The following is a 25,791-nucleotide window of genomic DNA, read 5'->3' as shown; positions in this document are numbered from 1 at the left end:
TCCATAATGTACAACTTTATAAGTACCTATTATGGTCAAACGATTTACAAACATATTTAATTATATAATAGAAACATTACATATTAACATCATAATACTAACGCTTGTTAAACTAACATAATATTTAATAATGGTGTTTTGGTCATGAATATTATTTCATTCGTTTTTGTTTATTGGTAAACTCACAACAATTGATCATTACTTACTGATAAAACTGTTAATAAAAATGTTTTACCACGTTTAAATATAATTATGTTCTTCGTTGTATAAAAAAAAAAAATGTTTTTTATTGAAATCTAAAACGCTTGTATTTATTTATAAAGTGTTTAAAAATTTAAATACATACATATAATAAATTATCAAAATATTTTCATTGTGGCACAGTTGAATTCACATTATTTTAAATAATCGTATTTAAAAGTATTATAATTTACTGCCAAAAACATTAATACGTACGACATGTATATTTTAGCGGTCTTTAAGCTTCAAAAAGGGTTATTCGATAACGACTAGCTAGGATATTTGTGTTTAACAATCACTTTATCAATATATTATTTTACTTTATTAAAAAAAAAAAAAAAAAACCTTTTATATATGAGTAAAATATACGTCTACAATTGTTTTATCCAATAGTATTAAAACGAATTACATTAAAAAAATAAATGTCAAAACCACCTAATATATTTTCTATATGAATTAGTTTTGCATTAAAAAGGACTTAGACGTTTCATAGTTTTATTATTAATATGTTACATATCACTAATAAAAATTGCTGTCGGTTAATCAGTTTAATATCAGTTAAAAAAAAAAAAAAATAATAATATTTTAAACGCTCCATAATTAATTATGTTTAACTTTCTGTACGATGTTTTATTTTAATTTCGTATAGTTTTCTGATTTTGTTGATTATTTATCAGATTATTACAGCTACTATAATCACATGTAAATTATTTTACACACATGTTTTTTTTATTTTTGTAACGAACGTATGATGTATTATTTCGACACATTTTTATGGAAAACATATATTTAATTTTTATTTTGAATTAATATAATATACGTATATATAGTATCATATTCACTCGTTTATATAAAATACAAAAATCGGTACATATTATTCATAACCGATAAAACCAAATTTTGGAAATTCAGGTATTATGGTCAGAAAAAAATTATTTCTGTTTGGTATTATATTCTATTGTTTTTCATAAATAAACATGCTAAAGAAAAAAAAAATATAATCAGAAAGAGTTTATTAAAGTATAAATGATTTTAATTTTTCGTTTATTTCAGGTGGGTACTGGCACTGGGATTATGACGCATTATTTCAACTTATTCGTGATCGTACCCACGGCTGTGATATCGGGTAACGACGAGTACCACATAGGTGAAGGAAGTTCAATCACATTGTGTTGTACAATCGAAAACGTAAGTACGCTGCACAGTCAACTTAAAATGTCCATTTAATATGATAATATATCGTCATTATAAATAATTTTTAGTGATAATGATAATAACGATTCTAGGAAATAAAATCCCAAGTCAATTAATCCATGTTCTTTTTAAAACGTTTATGCGACCTTATGCGAACCGCTAAAACATGATTTTGTTTGCGATTATTGGTTTTTATTTTTTGTTCTACGAGTAGGTATTCTAGTCCGTGGGTTTTTCGGATTTGGATTTTTCGACCGGATACCAGATTACCAACAACGGTTATAATATCAATAAAATTACATTGTACGTGAATTCGCAGCGGAAAATAACCGATGCACAACAACTTTACGATGTCAATGTTCACTTAACTCGCAAAAAAATATGATTTGCAACGCCGGTTGCCGAGAACCTCGAGCGATCCGAGCCGGGAAACAAAATAATATTAAAACAAATACGAAACTACGTGGATGGGGCTAATGCTCCGGTTGCGTCGGTCGAATTAGTCTCTCGTATATCTTTATCGTAATAATGTGTAACGAAATTTGCTTTGGCGCTCTTCCGCTAGCTGTACGTGTACCAAAAACCGATAATGAATAGCTTACGGGACGGTTTAATTAATAATTGTACGTACCGACCGTGTTCGTAGCCGCGAGATAGGACGACCCAGCGCAACGACAGCGTTAACTCGTACCACTACTCGTAATAAAATATCTTTTGACCTCATCGCTGCGTTATCCGAACCGTCCGATTTCTGTCCACACGAACGGATGTTTTCTCTACGAAAACATAAGCCCGCCCGATCGAACGTATTTCGCATAGTTCTGTTACTCGTAAAAAAATATTATCATGCACGAAATTCAATCTGAATCACAGACGACTCTCTCTTCGCACCACGAATCGTTTTTTCGAGAACAACGGTACAGTTGGTGTCAAACTTTATTTAGTTTGTTTAGTTAGTTTTAGCCGATTTAACATTTGATAAAATATAAAATGTGTTATTATTTAGTTTATTGAAACTGTGAAAATTATTTAATGATGACATAACATTATCTGATTAAAAACGATCATATAATTTACAAAATAAAAATTACCATTGGGGGGGGGGGGGGTTATAACCCGTTACCCTCCAGGTTTCGCTAAACCGCTTATAGTATAGATTTTTATAGGTTTTACAATAAGAATATAATATTATATTTATACAACGAATAGTGCATGTTGAAAGAATTTACATTATACTATATATTTATAACACTATCCAAATAATAACAGTTGTAATTATAATGATAAAAGAAAACTGAAAAAAGTTTCTATAAAAATATTATAATGAACACATTAAACGTATTGAAATTCATAAGTCTGACATAATTAGAATATATAATTAAGGATTTATTAATAAATGTATTATATTATACTATAATATAATTATTAAATGTACAATAAAAACTAATTTTGAATAATTTTTTTCTATTAATTTATATCTCTATGTAAGACGACTCATTTTTCTCAATTTATTCCTTCTTTTTTTTTATAATCAGTTGCGATCTTATTGACTTTGTATACACCAAATGATTAATTTTTAAATCAAAACCGGTCGTACTTTATAAATATAATAATACACCAGGCTAAACATTTGTTTATTTATCTTGAGAAGTTATCTGTTTAAAGTTTTCAAGGAAACTGTTAATTGAATTTAATAATAGTATAATGAAAGCATTCAAATTTATACATCTAGTATAATTAGAATATATGATTTAGATATTATTTAGGGGATAAAAAATACGATAGAAGGCGCTTTAATATGAAGGATAGCAAAGTATAAATTAATTATATGTTGCTCTAACATGTCCAAGAAATGTGTTAATTGTGTTTTCAGGCGTAGTCGTCAGTTGGCGGTGTTATTGGAGTGAGATATTTAATAAATTTAGCTGCCTTTAGTTTATTGCGAGTTTCTATGATATTTTGGTACACAGGACAGCCCTTATAGGAAGCTGTATGCGATCCTGAGCATATAGCGTATTTCATGTGTTTTGATGATTATTTTGTCCATTCTGTGTAGAAATGGTTATCACCACATTTGACACAACGAGGGGAATAATGGTTAATTCTGATTAACTAATATTATTAACTAATACTGTTAATAAATATTTTTCATAATTTTATCAATCGATAAATTATTTATTTATTTAACTATAGAAACAAAATGAAATTAATTAATAACTTTTTCGGGGAAATAAATATATTATTTTAAAGATAGTACACATATACCTACCAGTAAAATGAAATAAATAATAATATTAAACAAAAATCTAAAATTATAAATTTTCTTCTACTAAATTTTTAATAAAAATTATAAGTCGACTAAGCCATCATAAATGTAAATATAGATTAGAAGTATTGGAATGAATAAAACACCGACAACGCCGTATATTTAAGACGTATATATCATTAGCATTTCTTATAATATGAAAGTGTTGTTACACAGTTCAACCTATTATTAATTTAAAATTTTCCGTAAGCCCGACTCGTATCGTGGCATTTTATTTTTTCATCAATTTTAACCATATGACCACGTAAGGAATACAAATTAGTATAATGATATATTGTGGAATATATATTCACTTATTATAGGTTGTCAAGGCAACATAGCACGATTTTTCTGTTACCCTGAAAACCATTTACTTTTTCCAAAGTCATAGTTCACGTCAATATAACATTTTCAGATATATATTTTATAGCGTATAAAAATGTCTTGTAAAACATAACTTTAGTGCATTATTTGAGATTAAAATAAATCATAACTCATTACAATATATACGTGTAAATCATAATATAAAAAATGGATTATTTATAGCATATACAACGTTAATCTATATATTTTTTGAAATTTTCTTCAAATTTTTAATTTATTAACAAATTGAGCTGAGCATGAAATATGCAAATTTATAATTCTAAGTCTTTATGTGTGTCAATAATGTCGATATATTAAATTGCATCGAAGTGTAGTATTTTACGTAGAATATGAATGAAATTAAAATAATAAATCATTTGGAGTCGATAAATAATTTTTTACAAAGCATATAAATTAAAGGTATTCCAATTGCACACCAATAATAAAGATAATATATATAAAACACTAGAATCTACTCATAAAGACAGAAAAATGTTGATCATTGTCCGAACACACAATTACATGCATTACTATTTCATATCTGGTTCATCTTTTATGAAAAATAGCGAAAACGTATTCTATGCTACACCTATAGACCATAATGTTTTCGAGATAAATGTAGATAATTTATTCGAGTGTTACATTAAAAAAAAAAAAAAAAAAAAACCATTAATATATAACGCAGTGGGCAAAATAAGAATCGTACATAATTTATGTGTACGTACTATATTATATGAACGTTAAAGTTTTGATAACATCTATAAAATAGAAAGTATGTTTTCGTGTTTCTGCATGCTAACAAGTTCGCGAGATATATTGAACTCTAAACTTGTCAACGGTCTCTTATACATAAGTAACTATCGGAATTTTCTAACACCCCGATGTTAATCTCGAATCATAATAATTCACGATTCTATATATATATATACGTACAGTGAAAATGTGATGTTTTTATTTTCAATTAATTTTGATTTAGAGCCCGGTGCCACCACAATACGTTTTATGGTATCATAATGGTAAAATGATATCATCCAGTAATTTTAATAAAAACGGATTGAACACTGATCGCCTGTCCATCAGCACGGACCAAGTTGATCGTAAAATCCAGAGCCGCCTGACAATCACAAAAGTAATTCAAATCGATACGGGAAATTATACTTGTCAGCCTCCGAATACTGACCCCGACTCGACTTACATTCACATCACGCCAGGTTAGTATTATTCAAATAAAATACTATACACTATAAATAATAATTTGTTTCACGCGATGACGTGATGAAAAAAACAAACGTACTTTTCAAATAATGCACTGCATTGATAATAATATATTTAAATACACGATAACCTTAGTAGATAAATTAATGCCATTATTAGCGATTTTATTATTTGGCTATCATCGCACACCCTGTTTTGTAAATTGTAAATATACAAAAATAGTTGTTAATATTATCAATTAATTATTAAACATCACGTGTTACATATACGTCAATAATAAAAACTTAGTTTAAAAATTGTGAATGAAAATGTATTCATAGCTATTTTATATGCAACGATTCGTAATACAATTATGGTAACCAGGGACTGGAACCTTGATATTTTTATCGGTTCTGGTTCCGGTTCCGGTTCTTTGAAAATTAAGAAATTCTGTTCCTGTTCTGGTTCCGGCTCTTAGAAAATAGAGAAATTTGGTTCCGTTTTTTAAATAATACAAAATTTGGGTTCCAATTTTTAAATATTTAAGATATATATAAAAAAATGTTTAGTTGAGAAAATTAAAAATTAACTTAAAACAATAATTTTGTCAGTTTAAAGTTGTTATTGACTTTACATACAATGGTTGTTTTTTATAAATTTAATTGTAACCATTAATGAATTATTTAAGTCTTCTAATTTTTTTTTTTTTTTTACCGTAACCCATTAACAAAACTTAAAGTGTCCAAAAATCAATTATTTAAATAATAAAAAAACAACATTTTAACAAAATTGTTTTCATTTACTTTTATTATTGAACATGTTTTACAGATTGATTGGCTTTTTATTTTACTATAGCTAAAATATTTGTGAACTATTTAAGTTGATAGACGATCCATTTTTCAAAAATAATAGATATATTTATTATTAAAAGTATTATAGACTTTCATCAAATCCTCCTGCAGTCACTGCAGTACACCAGTCACCAAATATATACATAACAGACCTGATAATTATAGTGCATACCAGGAGCGTATTTAGACTTACTTCTAGGGGGGGGGACTAAAATTTTTTCATTAATTCAGGCTCAAAATTTACAAGTAAAATTTTTGGTAATATTTATATCAGGTGAATCTTTAATGTTTGTGTTTTTTTTTTTTTTTTTTAATTTAATGCCAGATCCACTTAAAATGGTCTTTTGTGTAGTTATTTTTTAACACTTATCTATGTTTTGAAAGTTTTGCTGGTGTTTTATTTAATTTTTCACTAAGTATGGACTGGGTCTTCAATCAAAATAATATATATTATTTATCGTTATGGGATATAGAAACGGTATAAAAAAATCGAGCGTTTAACGCTATAAATAATTTAAACGTTATTCAATTTAAGTGTTTAAACGTTAAAAAAATTTTCCACTTACCTTTATTGACAATTAAAACGTTATGAACAATTTAGCGTTTTGCGTTATTTAAATTAGTGTAAAATTTGAAACGTTTTCAAATGTAGTAATACTATAAAATAAATCATAATTTTTGTTTCTTAATAAAATACCCATTACTTATATAAAAATTGTCTTGGTCTAAACATTCTCAAGGGGGGGGGGGCGATTTCCCCACTGATTGATTCGGCGATTGATTCACTGTTGAATACTGTATAGAAATGATTGGGATGTGTAGTAATAGGACGTGGAGAGGTAGCTTATCGCGTGGTGTCGGTTGCTGTTGTGCTAAAAATCAAATATTTTTTCTAATAAAATGGGGAATTGATAAACCATAGCCTATATTATACGACATGATGTTATCTAACTCTTGTATGAATCTTGTATTATTGAGGTTATTATTATTATTATTATTATTAAGGCCTCGGCAGTCGGCACACTGCGTATTTTTAACATTCATCAGAGCGCGTTGTGTTTTTACGTTCGTTTCGTTTACGTACGCTCGTATGTATAAAATACAAAAATTACAAGAAATATATTTATCAAATGTTTGTATTTTTTCTAATAAAGATAAAAACAAAAAGTTCATGTTTATTGTTGAAATATTAGATAAATGGTTTTAGTTATATCTGCTGTAATTTTATAAAATCGAAAATCTCTGAAGAACCGAAAAGAACCAAAAGTATTTTTAATTTTTTTAAATAAGTTCCGGTTCCGATTCCAGTTCTACGAAATAAAGAATATAGGTTCTAAAAAAGGTTCCGGTTCCTAAGTTTTTCTCAAGAACCGGTACCGGAACCGGTTCTTTCGGTTCTGGTTCCAGTCCCTGATAGTAATATCGAAAACACAGAATTAACTAACTATTATTTTTGCGACAATTATTTCTTTTACGAAATAAAATTACGACATTTCAAATAATTTATTTCTGTATTGAAAATTGATAATTTTTTTGAAGTTTTAGATAGCTTGTTTTTGAAAATACTATTTTCCTTGCAAAAAGTGCAGTGATTTTGTTTATTTTATTTTAAAAACATAGTGTCGAACATACATAACATAAATATAAAATGCATATGGTTCCATATGGTAAAAAGAAATACCCCTTTTAACTTTTATTACTATTTAATTATTTAATTTTAACCAAAAACTCTTATTATTTTACCATTGAAGTTTGTATATTATGAAAACCACTTAAAAAAAATGTTTATTGTTTTACTTTCGTGAGACTTTATTTTAACTTTAAAAGTATTTATAAATCATTTTAATTTGAAAAATGAATCTAAATGGCATTAAGTTACAATAATACATTTAAAGTGTACATTCGAAATATTGCTCATAAAAATACCCTTAGGATATTCTAGATTTGAATATCACTTAGTTTATATTAGATTAAAAAAAAATCAACATTAATGAAAATGAACATTTTCATTGTTAAAATGACTAAAATTATTCAAATAAATATTTGTCTGTCAAAGATTCGTGTGATACGTATTCATGATATTGTCATGATGATATAATTGAGTTTGTGGATCTAAAAATAAAATAATTAATTCTCTATGATTACTGTGCCGAAAAATTATATTTCGCGGGATAACACCGTTTAATATAGATCCATACTAGACGATTTTTTTTCTTTCTTTATAGAAGAAAACATTATATAGTATGTACTTAGAATTGTTATTTTTTTATAACATTTTTTTAAAAATAAAAAAATAAAATCTTAATGTATAATAGTTTTAATATTAATAAATCTAATAATTTTGAATACATTTTAGTTAATAAAAAAATAGGAACGTTACATTATAGATTTTCTTCTTTTTCAAATAATATTGAATAAAAATATTCCACGAATTTATAGTGAATAGTTTTGTTCCATATAAAACAGATTTCTACGCTTAAATTTCAGGTGTATCACTAGTCCTCTGAACTTTTATTTTCTATCATGTTTAGGTATTTTAATTTAATTTTTTTTATTTTTTTAATTATAAAATAAAAATTATAAAACGTTTTCCTTGCATTGAACTCGTATAAATATTAATTAAAAAGATTTCCATTGGATTTTGATTTATAAATAGAAAAATATATTAGTGTGGTTTTATTAAAACTTTCAAAAATAAAAAGTTAACATCACAAATAATTTATGCTATCATCAACAGGAAAATTTTAACGTATCAAGAATTATGAATATTATTTATTATATATTATAATTAATTATTAATTTGAATTATATATTATAGAAATAGTCCAAATCGACTCTTCATAAATTAGTATTTCAATGTGTGTTATTGATATGTAATGTTTTGATAATTTTTTGATACAGTTTTTAAACTTACATTCCAGTTGAAATTTTCAAAAAATTATCTCATAAAAGTTCAGACTATATTAGGTTTTCAATAAATTTATGTGGTTATGTATAATTTTTGAAAAATTACATTGTTTTAAAATAGTGATAATTATAAAACTGTGATTTTATCCATAAATAATTAAAATAAATGAAGCGATAAAATATCAAGATTTTCGGATTGATAAAAAGTTATAAATCAATTCATATATGATCCTTTCACGCTGACAAAAATCGAAACCCTCGTATTGTATTCACAACATGGTTTTGGATTTTGGTGAGAAATTTAATTTTTCTTTTCGTCGTATGAGTTTAAAATCAATAGCGTTTACTCTTGGATAACGATATTATAATACTGTATAGTATTAATAATTTCAAACTAATTAGTACGAAAATAAAAACAAAAAAAAAAATAAATACGAAGTTACTTCGTTCAACTTATTTGAATAGATTTTTGTCCACGTCGAAATTTTTTTGATGGCTTTGAAAGATTTTATGTGACTGATCTATTTTAGGATTATAAGGGTTGTCATCACTGTTCGACGAAGGTATCATATATATAAAACTAGAACGAAGAAGGATAAAAAAAAATTCTACTACCTATCATAAACTATATGCGTTTTACGTATCGTATATTTTATCGAATATTTTATACCCATCACCGTCCGTATTATAATTTTTCAAATTATAAGTAAGATATTTATTTTATCGCATTAGTTAATATATATATTTGTATAATTAAATACCACTATAGGTTAGTGGTATATCATGATTTTATTAAATCACTTGTAAACTGAAAATTGCTTGCAGCCAGTAGATACTCTAGATCTGTCATTAATTTAATTTTCAAAGAATTTACTATTAAGTTGCGAAAAATGAACAATAATCTTGACTTTAGTAAAACAATGAATAAAGTATAAACAGCACATGCTATGTTGTATCGTCTTCAACCAAAATTAATTATAATTTTCGTCGTAAAATGAATAGTTCCATAGACTCAACATGTATTTATTTTACTTAACATGATTAAGAAATCACAAAAGTTTGATAGCTTTTTGAAATCTTTTCAGTGTAATTAAATTCATTTTCAAGTTATTCTATGTTTACAAAATATTCATGTGGAATGTCAATAAATAATTTTATCAAAGGATGTTTATTTTTTTTTTTTTTTTATTATATCTACCTATTGATTCAGAGAAAATTCTTTAATACTTTACAATTATGATAAGATCATTGGTTAGTTTTCTCAGTAAAAGTAACATGATAGTAATATATTACTTCTGCTTTCAGAATTAAAAACGTACTTTATTCGTAACAAGAAATTATTATACAATTACAGTGTTTTTCAAAAATAAATACTAATCAGATGCTTTTTAAATTTTTTCTCTAAAAACTAACAAAAAGGTAATCAAAGAAATTATATACAAAAATGATTTAAATGTAGCCTTTCCTTTTGCATTATTAAATAAATAATATATCTCATTTCAAAACGGTATTATACAATTTTAAACGATGTCATTTTTTTTATGGATCTGATCAAATTAATTTGAACTATTATTTTTCATATAATTTCGAGTGTTCTTTACAAGACTTTTGTCAGTAAAAAGTGTATAAAATAATTCAAAAATTTATAAAAATTATTTTATTTCAAACATTTTATCGAGTAAGCCGGGTTTTTCACTGTAAAATTTAAATTCGTTGTTTATATTAAGTTTTGATATAGCCATGCACTTATTATTATATTCTACCCTCATAGTCATAAGTGTAAAAACTATACAAACTATATTTCCTGAAAATAAGAGCTTACATTTTTTTGCAAATGTTAATATTATGTTTTATGGTTATTTTAACTATAATAACATATAGAAATCCAAGAATTATCGTTTTAATTTATTAAATTATTTTTGTTAAATATTATAAACCATAACTTCCTTTTTTACTGTATTTTATTATATTTATACTAAGTATGTAAAACATTTTTGAAAAAAAAATATTGTCACTCATAGTCCATACAATTTCAGGCATAAAGATGGAAATAAATTACGGCATCATTATAATATAAGTATTAGTTAGTTAAATTAAAGGTTTTTATATTACGCGCTTTGATTAAATTACTGAAATTATGTTTTCTTGTTTATAATATTCATATAACACGAAGCTTAATTGAAAGGTGAAAAATCGATATTGCTTTTCGACCAGCTGTATTTAAATTGATTTAGTAGATTATAAAATAACACGTGATATACATACAATTTTATATTTAATTATTTTTTCGCATAGTTATAATTAGTATTACGTGATTTTTTTTTTTTTTTTGAAAATGTTTAACCTTTTGAAGATAGTTCGAAAAGAATTTTTTTTTTACATTAGACAGAAATTTAAACATATCCGTCATATGATTTAGAGAATGTCTACTGAAGTGCAACCATTTTCCCAAAATATTTATTTGTTTAACGTATGACATAAAAAACTTTATCACAGAACATAAATAATAAACTTTAAAATATCAAAAATATAATCGGATATAAAATTTAAAAATATAAAAGAAAGTAGAAAAATATATTAGATTTATAAGAAATAATAATAATTATGATCTCTGGTAAGGTGCCAAAGCAAGGGGGTAAGGGTACAACCCTCTCCTCTAAAATATAAAAAAAATACCTAATCTAAACATATAATAGTTATTTCAAAGTTTTACATAAGACTCTCAAATATTTAATTCATATTACATGTAAAATGGAATACCGGACATTGTACACAATTCTCGAGAAATTTGAACCTCGAATATAAATAAGTAATTACAAAGCACAAAGTGTTTGGAAAAGTACGAATACTCAACTGCTTCATTGTAAATATCAATTATTATTCATATATTTTTGACTGTTTTATGGATATAGCTATAGCTTTTATCAGTGTGATATGGGAAAAAAATGGATATAACATAGAATAAAAAAAATAAATAATGTAAAATATTATACTATTATTTGTAAAACATTTTACAATATATTATTATAAGTTTAACAATTATTTATTTCTATTCGAGGTTCAAATTACCAGAGCAACGTGTAGATTGCCCGGTATTCCATATTGCTCATAACATATTTATAATAAATAATAAATCGCACTTTTTATTAACATTTTATATTTTTTTCAAACTCCCGTCCCCAAATGTTTTTCTACGTTTCTCCGTGATTCTGACATAAATAACTAAACAAAATTAAATTTATGAATAATTATATAATACATTATATTATATAAATTTGCTATCAGAACTTGAGATCTAAATTTTCTAGGCAGTGAAACTTTAAAGCTGTCAATTATCGGATATTTATATGAACGTAATGGGCATTCGAAAGCGATATGATTGATTGTTTGTTATTCAGTTTCACAATCACACTTAGACGAGTTGATTTTACTCCATTTTTACAGAGTCTCGTGTCCACATCAAAAATGGGATGTGTATACCTTATTTAATAAGGTTTTATTCATTCCAAGAAAAGTAAAATGCTGGCAAAGTTGGTTATACATTTACAACTTATCGGGGTGGATTAATTTAAACCAGTCATTTACTCCGAAAAAATTATTCTGACTTCGCTCGATTTACATTAAAACTGCTTTAACGTTAAAGCGTTAATTATGTAGTTATGTAACTACTGATCACTGAGCTGCTGACAGACCTCCCCCCTACCCCAAAATGCTTCTAACGAGGTAGAAGGTGCTTACAAGTCACTTTTGAATCTTGGGGGCGTATGTACCTGGTTGATTGAACTCAAAAGTTTATCAGCACCTATTGTCTCTATCGTTTCGAGCCAGTTTTTTCTCCATTCAATTATCATATCAAAATCGTCTTAGGAAGTTTTTATTCTAACAGGAGAATTCCAATATTTGAGTCACGATTTAGCTGAATCCGATGTACAATTGTAGATTGGTAGAGTTTGGTTCATAATATTTTCTAAAGTTCTTTTATCAAGGAATTTTTCATTCATAGTGATGAAGGAGCGATTGAAGTTAAAACTGGGAGCCAGCCAGTGAGGGTCGATTTAATTATGTCTCAAATTAGTCTCATAGTGTAATTTAAATAAGTGTTAACTTTTCTTATGTGTATCGCTATTGATAACAGTATTCAGCGATTGTATAGATGAGTCCCAATGCTGAGTTTCATAAGATATGCTGAGACTCCTCAGAAGGTTTCGCATAATTTTTTTATGATGCTTTTTCTAGAACTGAGTTTATCAGGGTTTTTCTCAAAGTGAGTGTTGAAGAAGAGAATACGGTTCAAAGTTAACCCAACATACTTAAAGCAAGGGTTTTGATTAAAAACCATGCCATAGGGTTCCAAGGTAGATTTTCGTGTTAGTTAATTTGTTATTAACATGGAACCAAGAACTTGCATTCAGTGCTGATTCGTTTGTCTCTACAATAGTTTTGCTTATACAAAGAAATAATTAATTAAATTTAAAATAAATAAAATGTTATATATTTTAAATTTTAATATATTTTATACTTCAATATACATTAGACTAAAATTGTATAAAATAACTAGATATTCTATGAAGGAACTAATTAAAGTACATTTTTCATACATGAGTTCATACTTTAACTAACATTCATGAACTACTTACCTAGTTATTTCATAAAATAACAGAATTCAATACTTTAACTCTAACATATACATAAACATTTATCTGTGATGAGTGTTTTTTTTTCCTTTCAATAATAATAATAATTATTATAATACATTGTTTATAGAGAATACCGGTCAGAAATTAGATCGTCATTTTTCTCTCTCGTGTCTCGACAGTCTCATCAGATTATCTGCAGGTGACTTCTCGTTGCTGGACTCCATTGTGATATTACTCCGTCCTTTGACTTGAAATTTTTGTGTACATATAAAAATAAATATAACGCGTATTTGGTATTTAAGAATTAGGTGCCCACTGATGTAGTTGTTTACACGATGACTGATATGCCGATTACACCGGTTTGTGTTTCCTATTTTGGTAATGGATACATAATCTGATTCACAGTAACGATACCCGTTTGTTTACAATTTCGCATATTATATTATATAATGCTCTTGGACTTTTTCGCTCACCGGTGAACGAATATAGTCTTGTGTCCATACTAAGGTATCACAGCGGCAGGTTATTATTGTACGTCCTGTATCGATAGTAATTATGTGATTGATTTTAAATAATTCACAATAACAATTCTTATTAATAAATAACAAAATAGGACTAACATATTAAGACCAGCTAGATATGTACGTAACAGTTCTTTAAATGTTTTCGACAAGAGTTTGATTGAAAATACCACGAAACGTCATTCATTGACATCCATAAACATTTATAAATAATGTTTTGATTTCAGTTTTCAAACGCAGTTCTGCATAACCCGATTTATTATTTATATAATATATTAAAATACTTTGATATATTTGTAAAAAAAAAAAAAAAATTGCCAACAATATTGTGTGGCTAAATATACGTACATTTTAAAATGTAAATAATTTATCATTTAAATTGTATTTATTTTTACTTTATCTATATTCTGTCACATATTGTATTTTTATTCATACTTATATTAAACATATTTATTCTTATTCTATCTTGATTTAGTGCAGAAATGACATCCGATCACATGAAACTTATAGGTACTTCATTTTTAATGAATATTGATAGGAATAAGTAACATATTTATACAATATCAATGTAAACGTATATAGTAAATTATAAAATCAACACATATTATAAAATGTTATTCGTAATTTTAAACTGTTGTAAAATATGATAATTGTTTATCGTGTATGATAAATTTAAATTTTCTATTTTTTGTTTTAGAGTTTGACAATACAGCTGCAATTCAACGACACAAAAGCTCAAATTCTAGTCTGTTAACGATTCAGTTGTCATTTTTTTCATTGACATCGATTCTCCTTATTGGACACAACGGATATCGATGGGTATATTTATAAATACATCTATATTTATTTTTCATTAAATTGAGTTATTCAAATTTAATCGATGTAATATTTACCATATTAAGTTTAACTATTTTATTAATATTTTAATGTTAATGTTTAATTCAGAGACTTCCATCACTGTGGAAGATTACTTTATATAAAATTAAATAACATTTCCTAACTGTATTATATTTATGTTAAAATCGTGCTATAAAAATAAACTCTTCATTTTAGTTTTAAAAATATGATGTTGGTATATTTTTTTTTAATCTCATCTGCTTAACGGTTTATTTAAAAGTTTTGTTGAAATTTTATGTTGGTCAAAAAAAAAAACTTGTATTTTATATTTTAATTATTTTCAAATCTTATTGCATTCTTCTAAGTGTTTATCTTGTCGTTAATTTATTAATTTTTCTTTTTTCATTTCAATTGTTTTTGTTGGCACTAATCCCAATGAGTTTATTAAAAATAGAATCAATAATTATTTTTTTAAATTATTGTAAATAGTTGTGACGATTTATTTTTGTGAGTAAAAACTGTAAATAATCTCTTAAGTAAATGAATACCACAATGTAGTATATTATCTCAAATGTTTAGTAATTTTATTAATCTTCCATATTATATCACATTGATTCCTTAAAATTGTTTGGTGTCAATAAGGGATTAGTAAATAGTTTACACCTAGTTGTTCAAGATGCTGAGTATTTTAATTTAATCATTGAATATCTATCAGTAAATTATGGATGGAAATTCGAAAAATTTAAATACCATGTTATGTAATTTTGTTACACATTTATTTATTTATTTATTTATTTATTTAATTATTTATATAATATACATTATATTGTTTAATATGCACTGTATATAATTTTTTTGTTTATATATTACTTTCTCAAACATTTTATGTGATTATAATAATATAAATGTATTTAAATAAACAAGATGGAAAAAAACTGAGATTTTGATTTTATTCAAACCATATTTGTATTGTTATTCTTTGAATGTAAACATATTAGTTTTGACTATATTTCCATAGATAAGAATATTCACATACAAATTTGATAATCAAAACAACCAAAACAACATTTAAATTTCATTAGAAATTAAATATTTAAAATGAGAACTTTATACAACATCGTAAAATATATGTTTCATTTTTCTGTTGAATCTGAAACCTGTAAAAATAATTTATTAACATTTGATTACTTATATTTAAAAATTAATGAACATTTAAAATTGTATAAATTTCAAATACTTAATTCAATGTTGGAAAATATATAACTAATTGACATTAGTGGTGTGAAATAAATCCGGATTCTCCGAAAATCCGAAAAATCCGGATTTCGGATTTTAAGCTGTAAAATCCGAATATTTGGGTTTCACATTGTAGATTTCTGTATTCTAAAGCAAAAAATAAAAATTTGTCGTTATAAATTCTAATATAAAAAAAACGAACATTTTCTAATTTAAATAAAAAACATTCATCGTTCCACTCAGAATCTAAAATTATTTGAACTTTAAAATTGTAATACATATTTTTGCGCTTCACTTTGTGAACAGTATTAAGTTTTAGTTATTAAAAAATAAAAAAATGTCTTTATATGATACAGCCCTAGCTTGAATTATTCTGTAGGATAATGAAATGAATAATACTAAATAGTAAATATTCACTACCCAGTATACACTATACATTTGTAAATTTGGTTCAACTGTTGTATTATAGAAAATAAAAATGAAAATAAAATATCTGATATGTACAGTTGGTTTATAATTTTATATTGAAAATATTAAATGTATATTTGACTAAAGTAGGTATAATAAGTATCTATCTATTATCGCCTATCGGTTATATCAGATAGAGAATATTTTAATACAAAAATTGTGAAAAAATTGGAAATGTTAGAAGAAGATTGGGATAGATGTGAAGTTCTTGTCAAGTTATTGAAACCACTGCAACTAGCTACGACAATATTATGTTCTGAACAACAAATCACTATATCTATGGTAAATATTTAATATAAACAAAAACCTTGTTAATAATTAATTTTATTGTTTAATTGTAAAAACTTTAAAAACTTGTTTATGTATTTTAGGTTCGGCCACTTATTGGTAGTCTCATCACTAAGCACTTAAGTTCAAATCAAACAGACTGTGTGTTCGCTACCATGTTTAAAAACACAGTTTCCAAAGATTTGGCTAAAAGATTTTCGATGGAAAGTGGGTCAGAGAAAAATACTAATGAAATACTGGTGAATGTATCTCAAATAGCAAGTCTACTTGATCCTAGGTACAAAAATTTAAAATTTGAACACTCGGAAGAAATTAAATACCGTATTCAACCAATTGTTCGTTCAAAAGTATTATCTGTAAATCAAATTTCGACAACTGTATGTGGCAATATTCAAATTGCAAAAAAAACTATATTAGACGAGCTAATGGGCCAATTCTCTGATGATGATGAGGACGAATTTACTCGTTATTTGTCAGAGCCTCAAATAAACCATAACGACAATCCATGTTTATGGTGGAAAGCACGGGAAAATGTATATCCTAAAATATCAGTTTTGGCAAAAAATATTTTATGCATTCCTGCTTCATCAGCATCGTCCGAACGTGTATTTTCTACAGCAGGTAATATAATTACACCCAAGCGAAACCAAATGACGCCATATCATTTGTCAGCATTGGTATTTTTGAAAAACCAGGCATAATATTAACAACTTATTATTATTTAAAATATTATTAATATTATTATAACCATAGAAGTATTATTTTCATTGTTACTATTATAAATTACTATTATTTAATTATTTATTTATTTATAATTATTATTTCAAACTTAAATTATTATATTTGTAACCTAACCTAACCCTATTTAGGTATTATTTATTGTGTATTTTTAGATAAATTATTCTGCTACTTATAAATGTTGTTACTAATTTCATGTATAAACTGAGTTTAGGTTGTAATATCTACACGTTATTGCAATATTGATGATTGTTATTGTTATATTTTTGCTTTAAAAGTTTTCCTATAAATATATTATTTTTTTACAAAAAAAAAAAAAATCTGTATTTATCAAGGCTTTAATATAAGGAATCCATAAAAAAATATTAATTTAATGCTTCAAAATCCGAAATCCGGATTTCGGTTAAAATCCGAATTTGAATTCCGAAATCCGAATTTTTATCCGAATCCGGATTACGGATTTCGAATTTCATGAATCCGGATTTTCGAACTTCGTTAAATCCGGATTTTTCCCAACACTAATTGACATTGAACATTTATCAAGAATTTTATTATTTTTTTTTTAAATATTGAATAAATATATCTATAATGTGGGGTTGTAATATGCATATATTTGAAACTAAAATATTTTTGCTCGTTTTTAAACGACTTTTCATAGTGTAAATAAATAAATAAATATATTCACCAAAATAAAATAAAAGAAAACGACAATTTAAATTAAACTTATACTTTTATTTATTATATGGCCTGTATAAAGCATAGTCAACTCAAGTTTTATATAAAAAATTAAAATGAATTTAAATACATACGCATTTGTATTAACTGTGGAAAAAAAAAACTATATTACCGGTGAATAGATAATTTAAATACTATCATTAAATTATTTGTAAGCAATGTCGTTCAAATATAACTAACTGCAATGCGTATACTTTTTATATAATAAGATTTGGTAAATGAATATTCTAGGAATATTAACCAAGGTAAAACCAATCAAACTAAAATGAGTGAATAAGTTTATAAAAATAAGTAAAAGAAATTAATATGATTTATAGCTATTTACTTTGTGATGATCAAAGGCTTAAAATGATCTCATTTTTGAAAATGTAATGTTTATCGATTTAATTTACAACAAAAACCAAGAGATTTTATGTAAACAAGATCCTGATTAATTCTAAGAAATCAATCTCATTTTAAAAATATATTTGTAAATAGGTTACCAGTTAAATTAACATATGTATCATATAATCTTTCAGGTTAGAAAGATATAACAGGTATTCCTACATAATTGATACGAGTATATTTACCTGAAATTTCACATTTTAGACATAGATTTATTTTAAATAAGCACTCAATCATTTTTAATACTACGGGTTTATCAAACTAAAATTCGATGGAATAATACCTTAAAGGGTTCGATAAGGTGTAATATTATTTTGATAGGTATATTATTTTGTTCCTGTATAGTCGATTTGAGTTTGAAAGATACATGCGTTTAAATTTGAAATAAATATTTCCATAAACTGTTTACCATTATAGTTTTTCTTGTTAATTCCAGAATAACACGAATTTCGAGTTACATAAATATATTTATTTTTGTAACAAAACATTTTCACAAAATTCACTTGAAATTATTTTAACTCTTCAATTATTTATAGTTCGACTATTTAACTTTTTACTCTAGTTAAAACTTTTGTGAAATTATTTCACATCATATTACATTTTACCGTATTCTACAAATTGAAAACAAAATGATTTATGAAACTTCAATAACTATTGTTTTGGCTTAGTTTATATTTTAACGAACACGTCTTGTAAAGAAACTTTTTATACAATTTAAGCAATCGTAATAACCATGATTTATGCATGTTTAATCATGATGTGTGATTTAATTTCAAACAAATGTTGTATGAAGAGTATACATGTAATTATCATTTATCAACCGTTTAACGTTTAACCATTTCATATAACCGTTTAACTGATCGGCGGCCAAACAAAATGTACATATGTGTCTTATAGTATATTTAGGACGTGTATATATAATCTGTATATGTATGTACACCTCATTCGTTCATATAAATTTACGCAAAAGTAAGCATTAACTAGTTAAAAAGCATTAAAAAATTTAAACTATATGACTTAACTAGTTGAATAATTTTCTAAATAACAGAGGACATAATTAGTAAAATTGACTATTGAAATAATTTGGATTTTCTTAAAGTTGATTTTTCTTGACAAAATAATATTAAATATTAAACATAAACAACAGATTTTTTAGATAATTATCGACAAGAAAATACGGCCAACCAGTTATTGGAAGACGAATTCTAAAAATATTATTGCTTACACTATTATATAAAACCTACACCTGTAGAGAGGATGTTTAGTGTAGGAAGGCAGGGGATGGAAAAGACGAGGAGAGATTTATGACATTTTTAAATAATCGTGTTGCTAATGAACATTATGATACTAAAAAATAAATCATGCAAAAGTGTATACTTAAAGGGAATGTATTTTATTAAACGTGTTTAATATAAAAAGCGATTGTGACCTATAATGTTTTTCATAACAAATTTTTTTAACGAAGATATTACATCGCAATTCAATATTAATATACTTAATTAGTATTGTTTCGATATTATAATGTCTCAAATGGCCAGTTGACTTGAAATAAATGTTTATTCAATTACTAATTAATTTATTTGATTGGTTGATGTATACAATTTAAATGTTAAACAATCATATAAATTAAGATAAATTCGTACATTGCACTGTGTACTGTATATTATTATGAAATTCAACGAAATCGTTTGTTTAAATGAAAGGAAATCACTTGCAAACACACAGACCGATAAAAAGATTCATTGCTTTCGAACCGAGTCGAGTTAACACTGTTTTCCGTATAAACTTTTAGCTGGCTGAGTGAAATCCACGATCTGTTAACCATATTATTAACTACTAATTTGACGATATCTTTAACTGGGAGCCGATCGTTTTCGTTAACTCGACTACGACCGTGCGCAAAGCGATAATCAGTGTTACGCAGTTTGTCGGTGAAACAAAACTTTTTCTTTTCTCCAAAAAGTACAAATGGATTACCATAATGGTGAGAGAAAAACGGCGATCCGGTCGCGTAATTGAATCATTTTCGTATAATTCGTCCAAACTGCGTTTCGATCGCCATTGTTGCGATTATATTCGGACGAAAGAAACGTTCTGCGAGACGCTTGTTTAGGTCGGGCGCAGCATAGTTTTCTGTAATCTATTAGTTAGAACGTACTAACGCATATTCTGAGGCAGGGCAGGTCAGAGCAGAACGTGCCTTGTGCCGTCCTGCATCACGCAGTGTTCTCGACACAGTTTACTGCGCACGTGCCACACGCGTTTGGAATATTTTCTAGTTACACCGGCTTAACATATTTTCCACGTTTTTAATTTTAGTTCAATATTTTATTTTTTATTTTAATTTCAGCGCGTAAGAGTTTGTGATTGAAGCCGTACGACGTTGCATTGTCTTATATGACACTGGTCATGTAAACTGTACAAAAACAAAATTAAAAAATTACTTTTCCACAATTTTTTTATGTATATTTAACGAATATAATAAAAAAAAATCGTCAAATTTATCATTTGAAACCGATTCGGAACTTAAAATTATTAAATTTTCTGCTATAATTTCGCTCATGGCTAAGTAAAGCGTTGCACAGAACTGCGTAGTAATATGCTGCTCACATAGATCACACAGTATTTCCTGCGCTGCGATTACCTGCGGTCACTTGCGTCCCACTGTGCGCCGGGCCATAACGTCGCGTAATCACTATCGAACTATCACTATCGTTGTGGGCAGTATAATTGTACACGACCGCCGAACCCGTTAACGAGAAACGCGATGGCGATACCGAGTGCCGACTAAGCGTTTTGGTAAATAATTCCGTGTCCATACTTTACGCGTACGACCGTGTGCTGCAATAAGAAAAACGTTCTGTTATCGTACGGTTCGCTCTCGGGAAAGGGCGTCCCGCTTGTACGGGATATATATAGGTAGACGGAAAAAAAAAAGTTAGAAAAGAAAACGATAGTAACCAAACGTCGCGCATGCGTTCGAGGATGATTTCGAAACGAGAGCACGTTTTACCAATATCGCCCGGGTCGCCATCGAACTTTAAACGGGTAAAACCATTCCGGAGATAATTCGACGCCGATAAATCTTCCGAACAAACTGTGATTTAACCTCCTCCGCACCCACACCCCCCCCCTCCGGATTGACAGCCCCGGGACGAATCACACAGCCTCGCCCGCGCTCCGTGACCGAACGTGCGCGTGGTACACATTTTCGGTGCGATGAACGGGCACTTGTGAATTCCGCTCAAAACGAATTACACATAAAATAAGGTACATGTAAATTCCGCTCAAAAAAAATTGTTAGTTAATAAACACGCCCTATAAAATACTTTAGAAAATTTAAAATCGTGTAACACTAAAAGTATATTTCCATGTTCTGATTCGATAAATTGACCCATTTAGCGTATAAACATAAAAGGACCTAGGACGTGTACTGAACACAATTTGTAATATTTCTATCTAATATTTCCAATTATGAGATTCACCATACGTAGCAAAGCTGATAAGATATGACATGATTGACGATTGTCGTCTGAGATACGGTTGTTCCGTGTTCATCGTCCGGTCGTGTCGTACAGTCACGGAACGCTTAGTTTAAAAATATTTACAATCGGAATTTACAAATCCGTTTTTGTACCTACATGTTTTTATGGACGGAGTTTACATGTACCTTTTTTACTAAGACATTTTCCCTGTCGGAATTTACTATACACCTTGTTTTTACCTATAAAGTGCGTCGGTGATCGCGCTTTAAGCTCGCGATACCGAACAGCATGTTTTCTGTGTTTTCGGTAACGCGACGGTGTACCTGAGAGATAAAACACGATTGTGTACGTTCGTTATCGGCAATATATTTTTAAGCTACACGATTCCATACGATTTTACCTGATTTTTAACTACAATATTGTGTACGAAGTTTTAAACGTTGATCTCAATTTTTATACCGATATTGGACCAGTGTGACCGGGATTATTTACCCCCGTGAAATTTTAACCCCGGTAAAATTTCATTAGTGAATTTTTATCGGGAGAGTAAAATTTTACGCGGTAAAAATTCTTAATATTTCCTAATATATTATCCCTAATGAAATTTTTTTACCCCCCAGTAATTATTATCTGGTGAAATGTTACCCCTAGGTAAAATATTTAAGGGTAAAATTTCACTAGATAATACTTACTGGGGAGGGAAAGAGGGCAAAATTTCGCGATGGTATTTTCTATTTTTTTCTAATTGTTTTAATAATAATAATAATAAAAATATGTCCAGCCGTCAAAGTTAAGATAACATAGCAATAACTTTGTAAAATGTATTTTATTTACGACTCAAATATACATTATATAAAGAATAATAGATAATTTAAATTAAAAATAAAATTGCTGTTAAAAAAAATAATAATAATAAAACACATAAATTGATAAAAATTATATTTAGTTTACAGTAAAAGATAATTGAACCTTATACTTATTTTTATAAATTAAATACCTAATGCATCCAATATTAATTTTTTAACTAATTACAATCTTCATTGCTAAATCAATTGTATATTTATATAATTATTTTTATGTAAATTTATATTTTCCAAACATACAACAAATCATTGTTAATATAATAATAAATTCATTATTAAGTTTTTTTATAGTATTATATATTATCATATTTTTGTTTAAAATATAATATGAGAGAATAATAAAAAAACAAAATACAATGTGTACGATGATTAAAAAAAAAAAATAATTTTATTTATAAACATCCAAAAATTTTATATCATAACATTAATAGGTACCATACTAAACTATTCACGACGAACTGTTCACAATGAAGACAAATTCGGGAATGAAAAAATAATCTGAAATTTTTCTAACCAATCCTAAAATCTGGCTATATAATTTTTTCCCTATACTCTACAAGATTTACAATATAATTATCATTTATTTATTTTACATTTACATTTTAAAAATCAACGGTTTTACATCCTCTTTTATCTTCTAACCGACATGCTACTTTTAGGGGATTGGAATAATTTCACATGTCAAGGTGTCGAAATAAATATATAATTATTTAAATTATATTTATTAATTCATTAATTAACAAAACTATAAATATACGAATATATATTTATTTTTTATTTCTATAATCAATATCGAATATAGAAGCCAGGCGGTTACAACCAAAGGTGCCCTTTGGCCTAGTCAGTTTGAAACAGCAATAGCAAAACAGCTCTTCCGCAAAACTAATTTAATTTTTAAATACATAATTGTATATTTCAAAATATGTAAGTTGAAACCCATAGGCAAAGTCATATCTTGATTATGTGGTAATTTAGACGCGCTAAGAATACATTCATTAATGAAACTGTCATGGCATATAATAATATTTATTAAGATTTAATGTCAGATTAATATTAACGGTTTGTTTTAATGTCAATAAAATCTTTTAAATACCTACATATTTATATATAATTAATAACTAGAGATATAAAAAAATACATATCAATCTCATATTTTATATAGGTAAATATCAACAAACTTCAAAAGTTGTTGAAATGTAGTGGTTTATTGTAAGATAATACAATAAGGGAACAATGTGAAATAAAGTACAGTAAAACCTACCGAAACAAACACCACCAAGTATTGAATGATTTAGCTAATTAAGCATTTAAGTTTTTTTTTTTTTGTATTATATGGGTATAGAAAGATATATTTAATTAGAAATGATTATAACATATTAAGCACAAACACACACTCACACGAATGGTCGGCGAGAAAAACAATTAATAAACCGTATGGCATAAGAACGTTAAAGATTGCCGATTACCTATGATGTCTTTGATTTACAGTGCGATATTAGAATAACATACGGATAACGCGGGTTAAACAACTGCAAAAGATTCTTGTGAAAAAATAGAGTATAATTGCAAATATATTGAATGGTTATTCCATTATAGTATATTTATATTTAATTAATTACTTATATTAATATATTTCAAAGACAAAATTTGTGGGAGGTAATTATTCACTAGTGAAATTTTACTCCAGTGTATTAAAAACATCGGTAAAATTTCATTAGTGAATTTTTACAGGGGGGGGGGGGGTAAAATTTCATGCGGTAAATATTCGCGGGTACACCGGTATACTACATGCCTATACAAAAGAACATTAAAAAATTAATAAATATTAATATTTTAATAATTAAATAAATAATATTAATAATTATAATAATTAATATTTAATAATTAAATTTTAATAATTAAAATTTTTTTTTTTTAATATTTTTAATATTATTAATAAATATTTTGAGTTTAATTGTTTTTATTACCTTTGTTTATTGTTAATGATGTCAAATATTTCAGATATAACGACATTTCGTTATTTCCCTTATATTATACGGAATTTTCCAAGTTTCAGTAAAAGTAGTGGATTATAGACGTCGAGGAATCCAAATTTAAGCACTTTCAAATAATTTATTAACAATATTTTCATTCAAATAAAAAATATCGATTTTATTTATTTATTAATTACTTTTCTTTTATTTATTATTTTATTGCTAATTTTTTTTATGAACTATTATAGATCTGTTATATTTATTGTTTATATTTATTAGAACTGTTAGTAAATGTTAATTGTTTTTTTTTTTTTTTTTTTGATTTTTTTGATTTTTGATTTTTTATTATTTATTTTTTTGATCTTTAAATATTTTTACTATTATTAATGAAATTAGTAAATTTGACAACGTTCCATACGATTTTATACGCAATCGTATTTATGTACTTTTCTCGCCAACCTTTTTGGTACCTATCTACAAACGTACGCAATCGTGTTACCAAAAGGACAAACATACGCAATCGTGTTCTACCCTACCCGAGTGCCCGACGACTGTAAGCGTGAAACCATTGC

At 26.6% G+C, this 25,791-nt stretch overlaps 2 protein-coding genes across 3 annotated transcripts in view; both read left to right on the top strand.

The window, feature by feature from the left end:
• LOC112694229 (neuronal growth regulator 1-like) overlaps positions 1–15,099 on the top strand; it is a 327,174-nt gene extending 312,075 nt beyond the window's left edge. For both annotated transcript variants that reach the window (XM_025569639.1, XM_025569638.1), the window contains 3 exons: positions 1,294–1,428; positions 5,079–5,313; positions 14,910–15,099. In XM_025569639.1, coding sequence (XP_025425424.1) covers positions 1,294–1,428; positions 5,079–5,313; positions 14,910–15,043 — 504 coding nt within the window. In that variant the 3' untranslated portion in view covers positions 15,044–15,099. The remainder of the gene's footprint in view (positions 1–1,293; positions 1,429–5,078; positions 5,314–14,909) is intronic.
• A 1,828-nt stretch (positions 15,100–16,927) lies between these two features.
• LOC112694235 (zinc finger BED domain-containing protein 1-like) lies at positions 16,928–17,742 on the top strand. The gene is made up of 2 exons (XM_025569644.1): positions 16,928–17,035; positions 17,125–17,742. Exons 1-2 carry the CDS (start codon positions 16,928–16,930, stop codon positions 17,740–17,742), a joined length of 726 nt encoding a protein of 241 aa, XP_025425429.1.
• Positions 17,743–25,791: the final 8,049 nt, after the last annotated feature.

This window comes from Sipha flava, unplaced genomic scaffold (assembly GCF_003268045.1).
Source record: "Sipha flava isolate LNK unplaced genomic scaffold, YSA_version1 125_pilon_pilon, whole genome shotgun sequence".
Classification (NCBI taxonomy): Eukaryota; Metazoa; Arthropoda; class Insecta; order Hemiptera; family Aphididae; genus Sipha; species Sipha flava.
Note: the sequence above shows the minus strand (reverse complement) of the source record. Positions and strands in the feature narration are given on the sequence as shown.